The 20,022-nt window shown below is 39.8% G+C and overlaps 1 protein-coding gene across 3 annotated transcripts in view; it reads right to left on the minus strand.

Moving 5' to 3' along the window:
* Positions 1-20,022, minus strand: part of ARHGAP24 (Rho GTPase activating protein 24) — a 333,812-nt gene that overhangs the window by 18,674 nt on the left and 295,116 nt on the right. For all 3 annotated transcript variants that reach the window (XM_024198670.1, XM_024198673.2, XM_024198671.2), the window contains one exon: positions 15,405-15,612. In XM_024198670.1, coding sequence (XP_024054438.1) covers positions 15,405-15,612 — 208 coding nt within the window. The remainder of the gene's footprint in view (positions 1-15,404; positions 15,613-20,022) is intronic.

Raw genomic sequence — 20,022 nt, forward strand, 5'->3', positions numbered from 1 at the left:
TGGCTGATCCAGTACATAGCCACAGTCCCAGGCTGCCACAGCTTAACTGCCATTTTTACTAGAGCTAGCTTGGGTATAGGTCTACACATGCTGAAGTCAGATACAAAATCTGACTGCAAACATACCCTTAGACTCATTTATGCATCAGTAACTGGGTGTAAGTAGATCAAAGGGAGTCTAGCTGATTATAAGCAAGTCTAACTTACATCAGTTTTGACATCAGCTCTGTATTCATCCCACCAGACCTCCTTTTGAACCCTCATTTATCAAAATGTTTTAAATGGCATCAATGTTTCAGATAAAGAGGGTTGTAGTAGGATCTGAAATTCTCCTCAACCACTATTAGGCTTATGAAAGACTTGGGAATCTGATTTCCATTCAGAATTAGAACCAGAAGTTGAAATACTGAAATTTTTCACAAAATGAAAAATTCCAAAAATGTTTGAACTGGAAATGTCAAAATGAAATTATTCAACATCTCAAAATGATTTTTTGTTTCATACTGAATTTTGGAGACTAAAATACTCATTTCACAACATTGATTCCAAACACGTTTTAATTTCAGTTTACCTGTTTGGAAAATCAAAACGATCAGAATCAACATTTTCCAAGTGAAAAATGTTGATGTCAACAAAACCACATGTTCCAACAGGAAAAATTTTCAGTCACAAAATTTTGACCAGCTCTAGCCAAAACTCTGAATCAGCACTCCTTTGGGCTTCTGAGGTAGGGTCAGATTCAAACTCCTGAACGTGTCCCCACTATTGGTTTTAGTTCTTGTTTGGATCCAACACCAGGAAGATTATTTTCTTTCATTTCTGCATTTGGATGTGTCTGAAACACATGAGAACATCTTTACCCATGAGATTTCAGTCCACGATGGTGGATCTCACAGATATTGACAAGTTTCCACCATACTGGTCCAAAATATTGTGTTACTTGTGTACTATCATATGAGTCTATTTTTGATTTGGACTCATACTCAGATTCCTAAACCTCTGCCTACGTGCAATACAGATCAGATATGAACAGCAGCTACTCCTCACATCTCTGTTTACCAACCCAATACAGACAGTACAATTCAGGTGCCCCTGCTTCATGCCCTGAAGCTCCAGACTCAAAGCAGTGCAGTTTTTCCTCTCTTTTTTAAAATGCATGCATAGTATACTCAAGGAGTTGTCACTGGTTGGCCTCATAATAGAAGTAAGCCTTAGCGAGGGAATTAAAAAAGTTTTACAAGCTAGCTTGTATGCAAGGTACACAAGAAGCAAATTGGTAGGAGATGATTTCTGTTTGCCTATTGCACCAAGCCAAGGAGGAACAGGGAAAGCTAATTAGGGAGCAAAGCTCTGCTGACAGCCCTATTATTGGAGCTGTCAGTTGTCTGGTGAAAGGGAGCAGGCACCCTGAACTGATTGCATAAGTATCCCCTCACTGGATTGAGCCTCAAGACCAAAAGCTGTCATCTTGTCATCTCTCCTAAACACCTTTTATTGAACAAGGACACCCCACAGATGTGGCTTGGGAATTGAAACACAGTCTGAAAGAGCCTATATGGCATCCCAAACTGACAAACCTTCCAGAAATAAAATAAGATCTAAGACAAACAGACAAATTACACACCATCAACAAAAGAATTAGCAAGAGCTGGCAGTGGGGAGGTCACCAGGTGAGAAGGTTAAACAATGCACTGCACAGCTTCCGCTTCCTGACACCGCCAATACCGTGGAAAAAGCTTGCAGTATTTTAGAAAGATTTGTACAGTTCTTGATATGAAGCAAAGTACTTTTCCTTGAAGGCAAAGTAGCTGGAAAGACAGACAGGAGGAATTAAAAAAGAAAAAAAAAAAAAAGGCTACCTGTGCCCAGAGTTGTCCACATGGAGAGGATTGTAATACACTGATATCAGTGAGCCAATGAATACAATAAATTAAGCCTTGTATTTCCAAGGTAAACTACACAAGGCTATTTAAACACGTTAGTTTGGTTTTATCTCATTTCATTTTACTAAAACTCCAGTATACTACTTGCCTATTGCTGCTAGATATAGGACTCTAAGAATGGAACTTTCTGGATTGGGGTTTGAAACCTACATTTGAACCATGCAGCTTATGCCTAATTCTAGACTGAGGTAATGCATATATCAATTTGCTTCTAGTGTACCAGGAGCATGGTATGTGCCAACTACTGTGGCATTATCAGTGTACCAGCACTAGATGGTGCAATTGCTAAGAAAGATTATCCTACATTTTGAAAACGTACAAATGCAAAGCATTTCTTTCAGCTGTGCTGGAACAATGCCTGAATGCTACATTGAAATCCTCAGCGTATCCATAACTATAACACTTACCAAGTTACCATATATAGTTTAATAACTATATATTTGTGAGACTGTTTAAAACAAACTCTTTTCTTATATTCAGCGACAGACCGTTTAAAACAAACTCTTTTCTTATATTCAGCGACAACACTAAACTTTCTATTTTTTGAGGCAAAATACTAATGGATCTGAAAAATATGTAGAAAAATGGGATTAAAAGTGAGAGTATTGTATAATCTGAAGAGTATTTACATCTTGAAATCTAGTACTAATTTTTCTTCCTTTTATTTTAAAAGTAGAGATGGACTGCAAAATTCAGATCCAGATTTTAAACTCTGCATAGTGGGGGTGTTCCAATCCAAGATTGTGGTTCTACTGACTTCAGAGTTAGAAGACAACTGTGTAGATGCGGCACAATATTCCAAGCAGTCCCACATTTCGGGAGTGTTCACCTCTGCTTCTTAGTTTTCTTGCACTGTAGTTTCCAAACCATTGAGATCTGCATTCCATTTAGCCAATTATCTTTATATAGCTATGTGCTTGCTCATAATGCCCGCATCACCTTAGTATCAAAGCACCTAACAATCACCGATAAACTTTATCTTCACAACAGCGCTATGAAGTGGGGAAGAGATATCCCCATTTTTAAGAGGGGGAACTGAGGCACACGATTAAGTGACTTGCCTAAGATCACACAGGAAGTCTGTAGCTGAGCTGGGAACAGCTCTCTTGCTAACAAAATCCTCTAATTCACTCACAAGTTATTGTTCCTGACACAAGAGTTATGGGGTGAAACGTTGTGGCCTGTTATGCAGGAAGTCAGACCAGGTTATTATAATGTTCCCTTCTGGCATTAAAATCTATGAATGCATGAACCTAGGCGAGTGCCCTAACCATCAGGCTATAGAGTATTCTGGGATGGGTGGGCATGTCTCAGTCTCTCCTGTTGAAGCTGTTCCACTTTGCATAAATAATTAAATATTTATTGGAGCAGGGCCTGGAACCCAGGTGTCCCTCCTGCTCCCAAGTGGGTGCCTTAAGTACCAAACTATAGAGTCATTCTCTCTCTCTCTCTGGATCAGTGACTATTCACGTCTTATATATGAAGTAGGACAGCTTTGACAGGAGAGATTGGGAGCTGATCACCTGAACTGGTGGCTCACATAAGCCATTGACACCTGTACATGCTGGGGAGAAGTGCATTACCACAGTCAATATAAATTCCCTATAGCCACATTATATTGAGAGCTAGCTGGTTGGACTGACTAGCACACAATTTAATTTTACAGTACAAGTTCTGTGGAATTTCTAATTTCTTTGCCTCTCAGAGTAATCACTGTTTCCCCAAAACACGTACCTGTATGCCCACTAGTGGACACACAAGTGCACACACGTGCATACACATATGTTAATTCTGATTATTTTACTGTTAACACGTATATTCATTGCCAAAAGTTTGCTTCCACCCATCTCAATATAAAGGTATTATTTGTGCAAACACACCAAATCCCTTCCTTGCAATTAGACTGTCCAGATTTAATGTTATTTTTATCCAAAGTCTGTGTCATTAGCATCCCTAATGGTGGTGCTGTTTTGACAGCACTTTTCTTTGTGTTATCACAGACATTGTGGAAGTGGTTGTCAGACCAATTACACAGCCTGGGGATTCTCACCCTCTCCTCCATAAACAATAATTTATTGAAGCACAGCAAGTCACCATAAATGCATGCATAACCCTCACACTCGCAGACAAACACACAGTGCCTTTATGGAGCTTGAGTCAACACTTCAGAAAGCAAAGTCAACAAGCTGCTAACAAACTTCCAGTGGGGAAAAATAACAGAGCAAGGTCACATCAGAGAAAAATTAGTATTATGTCCAGGGGCCCTATGGACAAGGATAACAGTGAGCAAAAGTAGAAAGAGTAAGGAGCTGTGTAATATATGGGAGGAGGTAAAAACACAATGTAAAGAAGGAGAGTAAAAGAGAGATGAGTGTTCAGAGATATGAAGAGGTAAGGAAGATTGTTGTATGTGTGGCAGGTACATAAAGAGAGACAAATGAAAATAACTTCATCAGACTATTGGAGTTTGAATTAGACTGATCGGTTTTTATAGGAATTTTGCAGGGCTCGTAAAATATATATAAAATCCAAACAAGTAAACTAATCGTTGTTATTATTTGTTAGACAAATCTTACAAACCCTGAGCAGTGATGTCTTTAAAATGAACTTTTCTCAAAGCTTTGATGTGATAACAGAAGTCATCCTTTTTTTGTAAAACTGCATTCATGGACATCTGAGAAGTCATTTATCATCTAAATGAGAAATACACAATTCCCACATTCTTAAAAGATCATAGTTTCACAGTAACAAGTATCAAATCCCCATTTGTAAAAGTTAAGGAGCAATTATGTTTCATAATCCACTTGATTCAGGAACTCAACTGAAGAGACTTTAAACATTCTTTTGCTGTCCGACAATTAAAACGTACACTCCTCCAGCTAGACACCAATTAGCCTAATTTACTGATCCGAGCATTTGAGTTAGAAACTGGTCTCCTAATGAGTAGTTAATTGCCAAATCATGTCTATATGCCAAGCTCTATTTAGATGCTATTCCCACTAGCCATTTACAAAGGGCTGGTTCTGGAGGGGACAGGAAAATGACAGGAACTAGATAATTCACCACTGGAGTTTCATTTGTAAAGATCAGTGAATAAAGTTTGGAACCTTGCACACTGGAAGTTCTATGATTTTTCAGAAATCTAAGGCCTTCAGTGTTTTGCAGAAACCAGCTGCTTAGCATCTGCTGAGCAAAATCTTAAACTACCACAACTCAGGCAAGAGGAGCTTTGCTAAGGGACACTGGCGCTTTAAACAAACCAAACAAAAAAAATAACTTAGTCAACAGCAAGCAGAACAAAACCAAAAAGAGTTAAGATGAAGGAACTGCAAGTGGAAGGTGATTTCCACGGCAAATTTATTGTAGGTACCTGGAATGTAACGTCACCCACCCTAACACAAACATACACACATACTATCCCCACTCTCTCTTTTATTTTTACTTTCATTATGGGGGGGGAAAGAGCCTTGAATCAATGGACAAAGTTATAGACTTTTCTCCTGTTTTATTAAAGGTGCAGCTAACTGCAGGAGTCTCCAAAGTTCTATGCAAAGTCATTGGAAAGATAAAGAAGCACCTTTCATGGAATATCCTGCTATTTTTAGACAAAGAAAATCTCTTACAAGTGGTCACATTTGAAGTTGGTGGGGGGGGGGGGGGGAGAGGAGGAGAGAAAATCAAACAAAACCAAAAAACCCTCTTCCTCAGTTAGTTCCAAATCAACACCAGGCTGGGGTTGTGGTGCAAACTGTGGTTGGGGGGCGGGGTAGTGGTGTCACTTCAGACTTCTGGCTTTCATCGGCAGCACCACGGCCTCCTCCCCTTGCCACCCTTAAAGACCTTCAGTCATGGCGGTTTTTGCACCAACAAGGCAGGGCTGTAGCCAGCTCCCTCTGAAGCCCTTAAAATATCATGTTGAGAGTCAATCAGAAACAGTTACTCCTAACTGCTAAGAACCTCTCTTTTCTCTAGGGGCCAGTCCCTGAGCTCAGCAGTTCTGATCTGCAAGGGTTAATGGGAAGGCATTTTAGTTCAGTTCATGTAGATTCATGTCCCATCAAGTGTTACTGTGAGTTTCTGGATTTTGATAAAACCCAAAATTCTCAGCTCAAAGCATTACGTTTCTGGTGTTCTCCACACAACACCTAACAAAATTCCACAAATCTGGTTCAGAATGAAACAGTTTTCACCAAATGGGGGCACCAAAGCCCCGTGGAGGACTAGGAGTTAGGAGAGTCGGGTTCTGCTCCTGGCTTTGCCATTGACCTTGAACAAGTCACTTCACCTCTCTATGTTTCAAGTTTCCCCACTGTATAATTTTGTTAGCGATACCCTTTCTTGAGAGTCACATAGGTCTGCTGAACACTTTGCAAACCTACATGATAGCCTTCAGTTATTTGGAGCAAAGTTCTATGGCCTAATTAAAACACAAAAACAAACAAACAAACAAAAAGCAAATTTACTGGGGTGAGTCCTTCCCAGAGAAATTCCTCTTCACCTCTTGCTGTTTATTTCTCTTCAGTCCACTTCACCGATGATCATGTTGGCAACACGTGTTTTGCACAAGGGTTTTGCACAAAGGCAGGAGGGCAAAGAGAAGTAGTGTGGAGGTTGCCAAGCTGGGGTACAAGATGCCCACTTAGTCCAGGGGGAAAGGAGTATAATGCTAGATCTACTGTGACCCTACTGCAAATGTGCTCTTGCAGTTACAGGTAAAGCAACATCTGGTTTTCTGAAAGCCATTCCCTTCCATCTCCTGTATTGGCCTCTAATACAGGAACAGCTCGCTCGGATGTGGCTGCAAGCTCAGGCAGCAGCATGTCAGCTCAAGTTTCTCTTCTCTGCTCCTGTAGCCCCCCAGCTCATCCTTTGAGCCACTAATAGATGGCCCTGACACCAAACAGAGCACAGAGGGAGGGTGGATAGAGGGTGCAAGTGTTCAGGGGATGAGGAGCAAAACACAAATAGGCATGATGGAGGGAGGGTCTGAGCCACAGGAAGAAAACAGGAGAGATGTCAGCAGCTGGCTGGAGAATGGCAAATGGGCCATTGTGGTGGGAGGGCAACTAGCTGTCAATGCATCCCCAAGTGGGCTCCAACACGAAATGACTGGGAAACATCATTTTGAGAAAGTCAGTTTTCTCCTCAATGCTGAATGAGAATTTCACTTTGTGAGAAAAGAACACTATTCAATAAGCATCAATAATGTATCAGGGATAGATCCAGAGCTTTTGATGATCACGTTACTATTCACGCTCACGTAAGCCTCAAAGATTTTGGTGTTCTCAGATCCATCATTTCCAGTTAGCCTTCATAGCAAAAGGGATGGAGGGAACTGTTAAGTAGAAGATCTATCAGACCCAGGTAGGTCTCTGCCTTGTACCAGAGTTTAAGAGGAGAGAGCACCTACTGAGGCCAACAATTGAAAAGTGGAACACTGATCATGGTACTAATCTGGCTGGTATGCAAAGGAAAGGAGAGAAGGAAACTCCTTCTGGCTGCTACTACAACCACATTATTTTAAATATGAGAGGAGATTTGTCCATGCAGCTAATAAATGAAGCCAATATTTCAATAGCACCTATTATATAAAATGGCTAATGGTGTATGCAGGGGGATATGTTGATATTGTATCCCCCGCCCCCACCCCTTGGATCGCCAAAGTCTTGGGTTTACAGTTCACATCATAGTGAATGCAACTGCCCCTCATTGTTTATGTTAGGCACGTTGCCTGACTTGCTACCTCATTAAGCAACACGCTGTTGCTGCACCCTATAATAGAAAAATCTGCAGAGCATGCATTGCAGCGTCTTTCCCTGGGAGTTATATTCGACAATGAACAATGGGACAAAGCACTGTTCGGACTGCTGGGGTGCAAGAGTTGACTTAAGTGATCATACAAACTCATCTGTTTCTTTATGGCATTTATCTGGGGACGACATGGGCAGTAGTCCCTGCTCATATGAGACTCTGGGTTCAAGAAAAGATGACTGTTCACACTGAGAGGTTGATAGTCCTTTCTTAGGTGCTAATGTAAGTAGCATGGACTTGGGCTAAAATCATCTGCCCAGGACCCAGTCTTGTCTGGACTCTAGACAGGTAGGGATGTGTATGTGAGAAAGAACACTCCACTCCAAACCATGGAGCAGCTGGTTGGGCTCAATGAAGTAGGCCTACAGCTGCTGTGTAGCCTGGGGTAACGTATGTAAATGGTTGGAATGGGCTCCAATGCCCTCTAAGAAAGAGAACAGGAGAATTCACTCATGGTGGATCCCCCACAGCCCCACTCATCTACCCCTCTTGGCATCCAAAGAACTGAGTTCAGTACCATATGGATTTGTTCATCCAGCCCTCTCTCTCACTTGTGTATCAGAACCACACCGGCTCCACTGCTTGGCAACTTCTATACCCACTGGGAGGTATGGGCTGGACTGAGGCCTTAAATAGTAAATTCTGGAGTCGAGATTAAGGATACTTGTAACATTGTACTCCATGACCTTGCTCTATTGTGTTTGCTGCATTTTCTTCTCTTTGCATCACATCCTCACCCTCACCACAATAAAAGGGACAGCAAGATATTAGAAAGCTTCAATAAAATGCTCATAAATCTCTCTCTCTCTCTCTCTCACACACACACACACACACACACACCACTCCCAGAAAGAGCTTTACAATAAAAGACTTCCCAGCACCAAAGCTAGTGCCCCAAGATGAAAGAGGATTTGATTTTTTTTAAAAGCACCACTAATTTCAATCTACACAAGCTTTTGTCTTGATTAGGATTTCTAGCATTTAATTTTTGTATCTAGATTCGGAAAAGAAAACTCGCATAAAGCACATGATCATTAGTCAAGCAACAACTGGTTCATTTTTTTATAGCTTCAGTCGGTTTTAAACTCTCCATGGTTTGTCTTGTCTCTTTAGGAATGTGAAAATAAAATTAACTCTCCTGATCAAGTTTGCCCTCTTTCTGTTTGGCAAACATTGTTATTCCCCACCTCATGCCCAGTGTGCCAAGTGGGGCTTGAAATTAGCATTGGCTTTGTTTATGTGCCAGCATTATCAGCCAGGTCATCATAGCTCTAGAAAAGTGAGATATTTTCCTGCAGAGCCAGCAGAGAGAGCATAAGACCTCAGTAAGTTATGGGCTTGACCATGCCTAGCTATGCACAGGTGGGACAGAGGGCACAAGCAGTCTGGCTTACTTTCACGTTAGCCCAGGGCCCAGAATAATTTCAATCTTGCTCTAGCACTGACAACATTGTTAGGAACCTCACATGGTTTCCCCTGCTGCACCCTCAGATGAGCTGGGAATATGCAATGAGACATATTCAGCAAACTGTAAAGCGATGTTGCAGATGCCATCCCAGAATGTGCTGCTACATTGCTTTTGGAAGGGTCATGCCTAACTCTTTGCTGCTGGTGCACAGCCCATCTCTCCCCACTTCCATCACCCTGGGTGGGCAGTGGCTTAAAGCCCCATTCTAGCTCCAGCACAAAAACAATCCAGGTGCCTAGAAGTTTGTTTTTTATTTCTTGAAAATGGAGGCTACAATAACCACTGGCAGACAGTCCAGTTCTCTATACATTAAGAATTCAACATAATATGCTTATGACCTTGATAATCTTATATTTATATGTTTTTTGTCCAAGTGGCTCCCAAAGTGCTTTTGCTTTGACAGTTCCAGTGATTAAATGCACGTAAACATTCCTGATATTCAATTCCACATTTTGGATGATTTGAATAACACAATTTATCCTTCAGCAATTGCTAGCTATCACATACAGCCACTTACAGGTTATTTCCTCAGCTGATAGCAACGCAGAAGAGAACAGCAGGAAATATTTTAACTCTTAATATATTGTGTTCTTCTCTAGAAGAAGCCACAGCTATAAAAGAAACTTATTAGGATTTTTGGTTTTTTGGAGACATTTGTTGAACAGTAATATATGCTGCTGCTCAGCATGTTTCCATATATGTACATACACACACACTCTCTCTCTCTCTCACACACACACACGCTACCGAATTTTAAACTCCTCTGAAGATCTTGTACATTGATGGAAATAGCTATGAAAATCTTCCTGCATTAATATTTATGTCTGTTTCAGTAACATTTCAAATATTTTCCCTTCCTGTGAGATGTTGACTTTCATATCATCACCTAATAATTGTGATGAACAGTAGATGGAAAGAAATAATATAAAAAGAGAAATCCAATTTTGCTTCCAGGAAAAAGTTACGAACTGAAGAAAATCTCACATTATTTTCTTTAATCGGTGGAGGAGTCTCCAGGCCAATTTTTACAAAATAAATAGCTGATCTTGATAGATTTTGTGCACATAATTATAAATATATTTATACAAGCATCAAGGTGTATTGGTTTAAATCAAAGCAATATAAATCACCAATTTTAATAATGATTTAAATCAGCAAGCAAGAAACCTTGATTTTAATCATGTTTTGCATTTATACTTTTATTTTCCTAAAGAAGGGTTGAGTCTCACTAGTTGGTAATCATTAAAACATGTTGAGTTGCAACTAAATATAGCCTTTGCACTAAATTTGGTGCTTTCTTTTTTTTTTTGCCTAGACAGGACAATACACTATACCTATACACATATATTTAAACAATTATATAGCTTAACTTACATTTATTCATATTCTTACTTTTTAATTTCTTTATTATGTTAGAAAATGGTGAATGATGCATTTCTTATTTATTCGATTATTTTATTACTTGTGATTTGTGTCATGCTCTATTTGGACAGAAATTCAAATTCAATTAAAAAGCATAAAACCATCATTTTTTAAATCAAATTAAATATAGCTACCTTAAATGTGCTGGATATATAAGAAAAAAAGTTTATCAAATCATGTTTTGCATTTAAAATTAATTGATTTATTAAACAAAGGAAGTATGATCTATAGTTAGCTATCTGAACTGATTGTTTTTGGTCACCATGCCCTTCAAGATTTTAAAACTAGTAAATTTCATCCTCTCTCACCAATTTTTTAATCATAGATTGGAGGAGAAAAACTAGCTTTCCTAATTTTCCAATTCCCATTGGCTTCTTAACTTAGAACAAACTAATTATTAAACTGAAATGAAGAAAAGATTCTCTCTGCATGTGCAGAAAAATCTTCTGCAGTCAGAAGCTGGTTTAGCACATCAGCAAACTCTGGTTCCAGATGCTTAGCCAGTAACTTCCACCAGTTCAGTGGTTTGACATTCTTTAAAACTTGAAAGCAAACACGTAGTGCTTAATATTATTCTTTGCATTTAATAGATTATAATAAGTTTAGACCTTATATTATTATTTTCAAATTTAATTTTAAATATGTTTTTTTTAAAAAACTGTAGTTGATTTAAATTAAAATATGATTTAAATAAAAACAATCAGATTTAAACTTTTTTTTAAATCATCCATTTTTATCTACACTGACAAGCCTGGACTGAGGGACTAAATTTAAAACATTTTCAACACAACAGAATGAAGCAACAATCCAAATGATAAGCAAAGTTGACTGTCTGAAAGTTTTTAAATATAAGTCTAATGGAACTGTTCGGGAAGTATTAGGGATATTTAAAAGTGGTAATCAAGGTGGGAAATTATCAATTGGAGATGTTCTTTAATACAATTTCACTTTATGTACACACACAGCGCGAGAGAGAGAGAAAGAGAGAGAGACAGAGAGAGAGAGAGGGATAATACTGTCCACATAAGGCTGTTTGAAGTTTAATTCATTAATGTCTTTAAGGTACTTTGAGACTCTCTGAATGGTACTAATGATGTGCTAAATAGTTTTATAACTAACTCTACCAGCTGAGTACCAAACTGCTACCTAAACTGAGAGTTACAGTGCATCAAACATGTACCTCACATTGATTTCAAGTTAGGCTTTTTTATCATTTCTTTTACACTGAACTATGTACTTTCTTCTGCAGTTCACTTGATGGTCTTCACTGCTAAATCAAAGTAACAGGATGTGCACAGGAAAAATAAAGGGGGGTGGGGGAAAGAGCTACAGGACCTTGGACAGCAAATGTCTTAAAGGATCCTTATCAGAGAAAAATACGCATTGCTTTAAATATCCAACTTGCTCATACTTGTAAGATGTCCAAGCAGAGACTGCAACATTTTAAAACATAGTGATGCTATTTTAAAGCAGAGATTACTAATATGGTAACTATAAAATCTTGCCTTCTCCCTCCCATCCCCAAATTCTAAGGATGGTTTACTAAAATAACCAAAGAAGCCTCGTGTAAATATTACAGGAACAGTCGTGGTTTTTAATGTAAACATTTAAAATATATATAAATATATATATTTCACTGCTCTCTGCTTTTATTACAAAAAATGGAATTGAACTCTTTGTTTAAAGTTTATTTATATTCAGAAAAATGTCAAAGTGAAAATGGCATCTTCTTATGCAAAACATCAGCTCCTTGTGTTTCCAGTCATAACTCCACTGACCAAACCAAGTTCTTCCTACAATTAGAGATGCAGAACCAATACTGCTATGGAATAGTGACCTGGATTCTGTTCCGTTTCATGCACCATCAACAAAACTGTCAACCAACTCAACTACAAAAACCTTTATTACTGGTGATGTCTGAGAAGGAAAGAACATAGCTTGATATTTAGATCCCAGGATGGTTCTCCAATGCTGGACTTCAAATTAGTCATTTGTGTACTAAACACACTGAATCCAGAAGTCCACGAGAGAGAATAAATATGGAACCCCCGACAATTTCATTTTTACTGTCACTTTTCAGATAATAGTCACTTTCCAATGTTCCTCTTGTAGTACAGGCTCAACCAAACTAGTAGAACATGCAGTTGCCTAGAACAGCAAAAAATGTTATCTAGGGAAGTAGAGACAGAGCCGTGCAGGGGAAAAGGGGTATATCCACAGCATGGTCTTCCCTTCCTTTCAGCACAGGGTAATCCTGAATGCCTGCACAAGGGCTGGAGGGAGATGGGAACAGCAGGATACAGCCTTCAATTATTATTGATATTGCAGTAGCACCTAGAGGTTCCAACCAAAATCAGAGTCCCGTTATGCTAAGCACGGTCCAAACACACAGTGAAAGGCAGTCCCTGCCCTGAATAACTCTCAGTCTAACCAGAAAAGATAAAGAGTGGGAGGAAAAACAGAGAGGTGGAGAAGTGTCTTGCTCAATGTCACACAGTGGCAGAGTCAGGAATAGAACCCAAATCTCTCAACTCCCAGACCAGCGCTGTAGCCCCCAAGCCCACCACACTGCCTCCCAAAGCCTGGGAAAACAAACAAGCCAACAAAAACACAGATGCTTGTTTTCATACAAACATCTGAGGTAGGGGTTAACTATAAATACACAAGCCTCTGAAGAAAAACTGCAGTGCCAGAGAATTCAAGGTAACTATTGCCAATGTTTCTAACTGCTTCCATTGCAGCTATGTGCCTGCTTCACAGCAGCACCGCGTGAAGCCTCTTCTCCATTTCATTCTCTAAAGCTGAAACAGCAAGCTTGTTCCCGTGGCTCATTAGTGTGATACAGGTGTAGTGAGAGAAACCTGAGAGAAATATTCATGCTGCTCAGCTCTCAACTCATTTGTTTTATAATGGATGAGCTCTGCACACCACTTGAAAGAAGCACCTCTGTCCAGAATGTTAGACACAGCATCTTCATGGGTTATTTTAAAATATAATGTTCTTTTCAATCATTTGGCCTGGGGGCATTGAAAAGTCTCATTCCGGCTCATTTATACCCCAATGTCAGTTCATCTGCATCTCTGGCCAGAGATATCATTACTAACGTTTAGCTTAAAGGATAAAACAAAGAAAAAATGCATTCAAAGAAAGCTTGGCTACAATAGATTTCTCATTGCTTTATAAAAATATGCCTTTCCCCATAGTATAGCTCTGCAATATCTTTCTAGTTAAACGAAAAATGGTGTGCTTTTACATTCTGATGCAAAAATTCATCCCTCTAACAATGTCACTTGCTAGATTTCTAACCCCATCAAGCCCTTCTCCAGCCAACCTTGCCCCCGGTCCACTTTTCATTTAAAAAGTAATAAAGCTGACATGAAAGCAATAGCTTTTGTTCTTCCTGTGCGCTGCCACTTTCATGATCTCCTTGGAAAATGCAGAATTGAGGGGAAAACGGCATCACAGTGTTCGACACATACAGTGTCGCTCCAATTCCATATCAAATGTGTTTATTTTCGGAGGGGACAAAAATGTTTTCTAATGATCAGACCCACAGACTCCAGCTAAGATCTGACTCATTTTGGCTCAGGCACCATTAACAGTCAAAGATCCTGTAGAACAAATGCAACCCCCCACCTCTCCTCAGGTTAGGCCCTCCATCACACCTGTGCAACCCTCTCGTCTTCTAAGGAGTTGGTAGAGGTGTCACCAAGGATATAATTTGAAGACAATGGAGGTTCAACAGTCAGCCTATAATTGGAATTTAGTTAATTCTCTTGTCATTCACCCAGAGTTACAATGGCTCAGTGGTGCTGGTGTAATCCACTCGTTCTGCATGTTATATCTCCTCTTCTACCATATCTATTACTACTAGCATCCCTCCAGTTCCTGGGGTAAAGGTCTCATGCTTTTAGCACTGAAGATCTCTGATTCAATCCCTGCTGATGGCTCAAGTTGGGGTTCATTATACTGGCAGTAGTAAAAAAATAGCATTTATTTTTGTCACTAAAGGAAGAGATTGGCTTCCGCTGCTACATGGTGCCCTTTTTACATAGTCATTTTCAGAGCAGAACTCCCTTTAAACCAAGCCCTTGCATACAGAGATGGGTGAAACCCATCGACAGCTGAGAGAATGGCACTGACTCATTTCTGGGTCCAGAAAGTTCCTATTTTATCAGTTTTGGATAATTAGCTGAACATTTAGATGCTATTCTGACCTGAACCCTCAATACCATTTGAAGTTTGACCCTCACAAGGGACTATAATTAAATCACTTTTATTTAAAAAAAACAAACACAAATAAACCTCACACCAACCTTAATTTAGATTCATCCTTCCATCTACTTCATCAGGTAACAGAACATACTGAGGCTGGTGATAAGAGAACATTTCCCTTGATGCAACAGAATAAGAAAACCCACCACCTACGCATTCCTAGGGGTGATAAGGTCAAAGGGTCTAGACATTTTTGATTAAGCTGAATTGCTTATGATACACTTCCTAACTGGCATCAATATTAAGCCACTACAAAAACAAAACAAAAAAAGGAATTTCTCAAAAAAACACACTGAGATCAGATACTACAGTGAGAAATGAAGCAAACTAGGCTGTTAACAGGAAATGAGGAAAAGTCTGCAAAAGTTACACAGGTTCAAACCACGCTAGCTCAGGAAGGATTCAATGCCTTTTATCTTACAGTACACTAGATCACTCAAGTTCTGGACTAGACCACTTAAAGTAGGGGAATTTTGTGCATTTTACCTGTCAAACGATGGCTTCTCTCCACAGTCAAATGCATCCTGTAACTCTTTGACAAGGTTAGCCTGGCCCGGAAGTCGAAAGAGCCCTTCCTCCTTCAGCCCCCGCAGTCGGATAAAATCCACACACTGCTCCACCAACATGGGAGCCAGACGATTCCCATATCGCTTCTCATACCGGACTGTGTCTTCCAGCTTCTGTCCAAAGATACCTATGCATAATAAGGAGAGACATGAGTGGATTGAGGGAAAAATATCATTGGAATGAACAAAGAGGGAAGTCGGTGCACTAATGATTTGTACCACAACCAGCCCTCCTTACAGATTAGTCAAATATAAGGGTAGTCAGCTCCTAAGTCCAGGGATAAAGAGCTCAATTTCACATGTAGCGCCCTTTATAAAAAACACTACACCACTGTATTTTACCATAACGGTCCAAAACACAATTGTAAAAATATCATGAACCATTGGTACAGAATATTGTAACTTTTAAAAATAAAACACAACACTACCTTCGAATCCTAAAGGGAAAGCAACGCAGGGACATAGAACTCTGTCACAAAAGTGTTGAACCCAAGATATTACATACATCCCTGTTTACTCTTTGAGCTGAGGTTAAGTGTACGTGGCCATTGAAACAGCTCTAATATCACATCTAAGGTATATGAACTTTTTACTCTGATTACACTCAGGCTAAAACTTTCAAAAGGGGCGTAAGTGACCTAGGAGCTTTATTCCCATTGACTTTCAGTAAGGATGGAAAATGGGACTTTGGCGGCTCTTTTGAAAATTTTACCCTAAGGGCCAGATTTTCATAGCTGTAAAGCAGCTGCAGCTCCTACTGACCTCAGCTGGAGTTGTTGGTGGTCAGCTCCTCTGATTAGACCATAAGTTAAGTGTACACACACACACACACACACACACACTTCACTCCTATAATTTACTACAAGTTGCACAATTAGTGTCTTTTAGAGTAACAACAAAACGTGTATGTGAGAAAGAGCAGGTGGTGGTATAATATGCCAGATTGACAGCCCTGAAGACTAATGCTTGTATTGATCCACATGACAGGTAAGCTATGAACAAGGTTCAGGTTTGCTTATGCAATGCACTTCAAACCTGATCTGGAGATGTAACTACCTCTTCCCTGCTATTAATGGCATCTCCAACTCCCTTCAAACCTTGGGTCCTTCTGCCAAAGAATGTCATTTGTGATGGTTGTTTTGTGATGTGAGCATCTGTTTCCTAGCAAGAGGGCTAAAGAGCACCAACACATTTCATATACAGAGGGACACTAAACAACTATCTGACAGGAATTGAATTCCAAATAATGACCTACAGTTGAGAGACTTCCCTTTCCTATTACATAAGCCATAGAATGAGAAAAATCCAATAGGTCAGATTCTTTCCTTTGATAAGCATGCCCAGCTCCAGTGACTTAATTTTTTTTTTAAGAAAGATTCAAATTAGCAAGTTTTTGAGTCCATTTTCTTTCTTAAAACTAAATCTAATCTTTAAATTTTGTTTTGTTTTTGTTTTTTAAATTGTATTTATTTTCACTAATATACCATAATAAAGAAAGCTGGTAGAAAGTCTAGTTTCTGTGTCCAGCCACGTGATTCTGGGATAGAAGAATAGCAGAGTTCTGATTTCCACTGTCCCTGCTTAAGAACGCTACCTGTTGGTGGGTGGAGAGGGGAGGAACCCTCTTTCCTAGCCTCATTCTCTGCATGGTGCAGAAGCGCCAAACGGGAACCATCAGCAGCTACAGAAGGAATATTTGAAATGTCACAGTAAACAGAGCCACCCAGAGGATTCAGGGGGCCTGGGGCAAAGCAATTTCGGGGGCCCCTTCCATAAAAAAAAGTTGCAATACTATAGAATACTATATTCTCGTGGGGGCCCCTGTGGAGCTCGGGGCCTGGGGCAAATTGCCCCAACCTCTGGGCGGCCCTGTCATTTAATGAAGCTTAGAGAAAGATTAACTGGCACAGAAAGTTTGGTGTCCAGCCAGGTCCCTGTCTCAGCTGCTAGAAGTCCATAGAAACTACCGGTAGGTTTTTATTTATTTATTTATGTATTTATTAAATAACTTTTTGGTTTCTAGCTTACTCCATACGGGGATGATGGGAGGATTAAACATACTTGTGGTTTTTGAGCTGATAGAGCTAAGGAGTGCTGTCTGGCAGTATAATGGAGTTCCTCCATTCCCTCCCTGGTTCAGGAGGAGTGCTGTCCAATTGAGCTCAGGTTGAAAGCATGTGGTGAGATCAAGGATTCAAACCCCATTCGGCTCATGGGATTGTACCCAACTCCACAAGTCAGCAGCTCTTGGTGACTTGCTGAGTCAGGGCCTTGATGTAGTTGAATGCGAATCGGCTGCATAATTTTCACAAGCCAAGGCAGAGTTTTGATTTATCACTGGGAATAGTTTGATCTGGCCTGACAAAATATTGACCCTAAACCTTGACATAAATCTGAATATTTGTCAATATAGGTAAAGTTGTAGTAAATTTTTAATTTGTTTCGAATTCAGCATGCCCTTAATACACACAGGGTGGGGTGAGACTGGCCAGGAAATGGAAATATCACAAGAAGCAGTTTCCAACCTGGGCCGAAAGAAGAATCTTGTAACAAAGCCCTATTCTTACTAGATTTCTAGCTTCAATTTCCACACATGCTTCAAATCATAACTGAAAACAGCAATTACTCCCCCTTTTAGAAGCTGCCTATTGTTGAAAATAGGAGCTCATTGTTAGTAACTGAGATGAAACTGGAAAATGTTTTGCTGTGCATGAAGTTAACTAATCAAATTTTTTTTTCACATCAGCCTTGTGAAGTTTTCTGCACTGCTCTAGCCGTCTCTACCCAAGGCCTTTCCTGATAAAGCTATTCTATGAGCATACACTCAGAGTTTCCCCGTCACCAACAGCCCAGAATATTTTATGGCACTAAACAGAAGATTCAACACTCTTGAAGTTAAATTAATCAGCGTGAAATGTGGATTACAATTATAAGTACAACTCATGCCTGTTGAAAATACAATTAATATGAACGAGTTCTATCTCATTAACTGTACTTTTTTCTCACTCCACTAATGTTCTTCTGATTCATGTTCATATTACAGGCCTGCTTACTTCTGCACAGAAGAGAGACAAGTTCTCAACTCCATTAAACTGCTTAAGGTTCATATTTGCACTGACACCATTGTCAAAACACATAATTTCAGGTTAATAAATTTATTAGGTTGCTGTCCCCCCCCCCCCTTATGGAATTGGCTTTCAAATCACATCTAATCTGAAATGAATGAAGTGAAAATAGGGTTTTTGAGGCACTGGGGAAAAATGTTTCTATAGTGTTATAAACTGCAGATGCACTGCAGTGCAAGCTGTAGTATATTGAAAGCAGCTGCATAGCATTAAGATACCCATAACCAGCTCTCAACCAGTATCACTGAGTACAAACAGAGAACTAAGAGGGGATATGATAGATTTAAAATTATGACTGGTAGGGAGAAAGTGAATAATGAAGTGTTATTTATTCCTTCACATAACATAAGAACTAGGGTTCACCCAATGAAATTAATAGACAGCAGGTTTAAAAACAAATAAAAGGAAGTACTTCTTCATACAATGCACAGTCAACCTGTGGAACTCATTGCCGGGGGATGTAGCAAAGGTCAAAACTATAACTGCATTCAAAAAAGAACTAGATAAGTTCATGGAGGAAAGGTCCATCAATGCCCATTAGCCAACATGGTCAGATATGCAACCCCATGCTCTGGGTGTCCCTAGTCTCTGACTGCCAGAAGCTAGAAATGGATGATGGGATGGATCACTTGATGATTACCGGGTCTGTTCATTCCCTCTGAAGCACCTGACATTGGCCACTGTTGGTAACATGATACAGGGCTAGATGGACCATTCGTCTGACCCAGTTTGGCTGTTCTTATGTTCTTAAGATATTTTCTCCAATATTTAAGTCTATGGGCCAGATTTTCAGAAACCTTTCTTGCATAGTTGCATGCATAGGTACACAGTTCGCATGCGCAATTACAGCATTTTTGTGGACCAAATTTTGTTAACTAGACCAAGGTAACTGTTATTTGCATGTGCATCCACAGTCAAGGCCTGACCCAAAGCCCAGTGAAGTTAATGGGTGTCTTTCCATTGACTTCAACGGATTTGGATCATGTCCTAACGATGCACACAGTGTTCTGCAAATCTGGCCCATAGACTTCCATGATGATTTCTTTTGGAAGAGACCTTGTATATATAAAACACAGTTCAACTGGCACAAGTGCCAATGAGCAGCAATGGCTCCAGCAGCATCATTCAATTCCCTGCCCGTAAACAAAGCGATTTCACTCACGTTTTCAGAACAGAAGCGTTGTTGTGTCAAAACGTACAGAAAAACTGAAACAGCTGAAAGTCTCATTTCTCGACGAGAAGCCTGCGGCACCACTAAGTAAAAAAGGTCAACTGTCTGCAAATTAATCTGTTAATCCTTTTCTCAAATTCTGAACATTCCTCGAATAGTTAAGCTCATACGGAGGGGCAGACAGCAATGGAGAAGTAGCTTACACCAACCAGTACATAACTTGTATGTACATAGACACGTAT

This window comes from Terrapene carolina, unplaced genomic scaffold (assembly GCF_002925995.2).
Source record: "Terrapene carolina triunguis isolate 2854851 unplaced genomic scaffold, T_m_triunguis-2.0 Scaffold789, whole genome shotgun sequence".
NCBI classification, from domain to species: domain Eukaryota; kingdom Metazoa; phylum Chordata; order Testudines; family Emydidae; genus Terrapene; species Terrapene triunguis.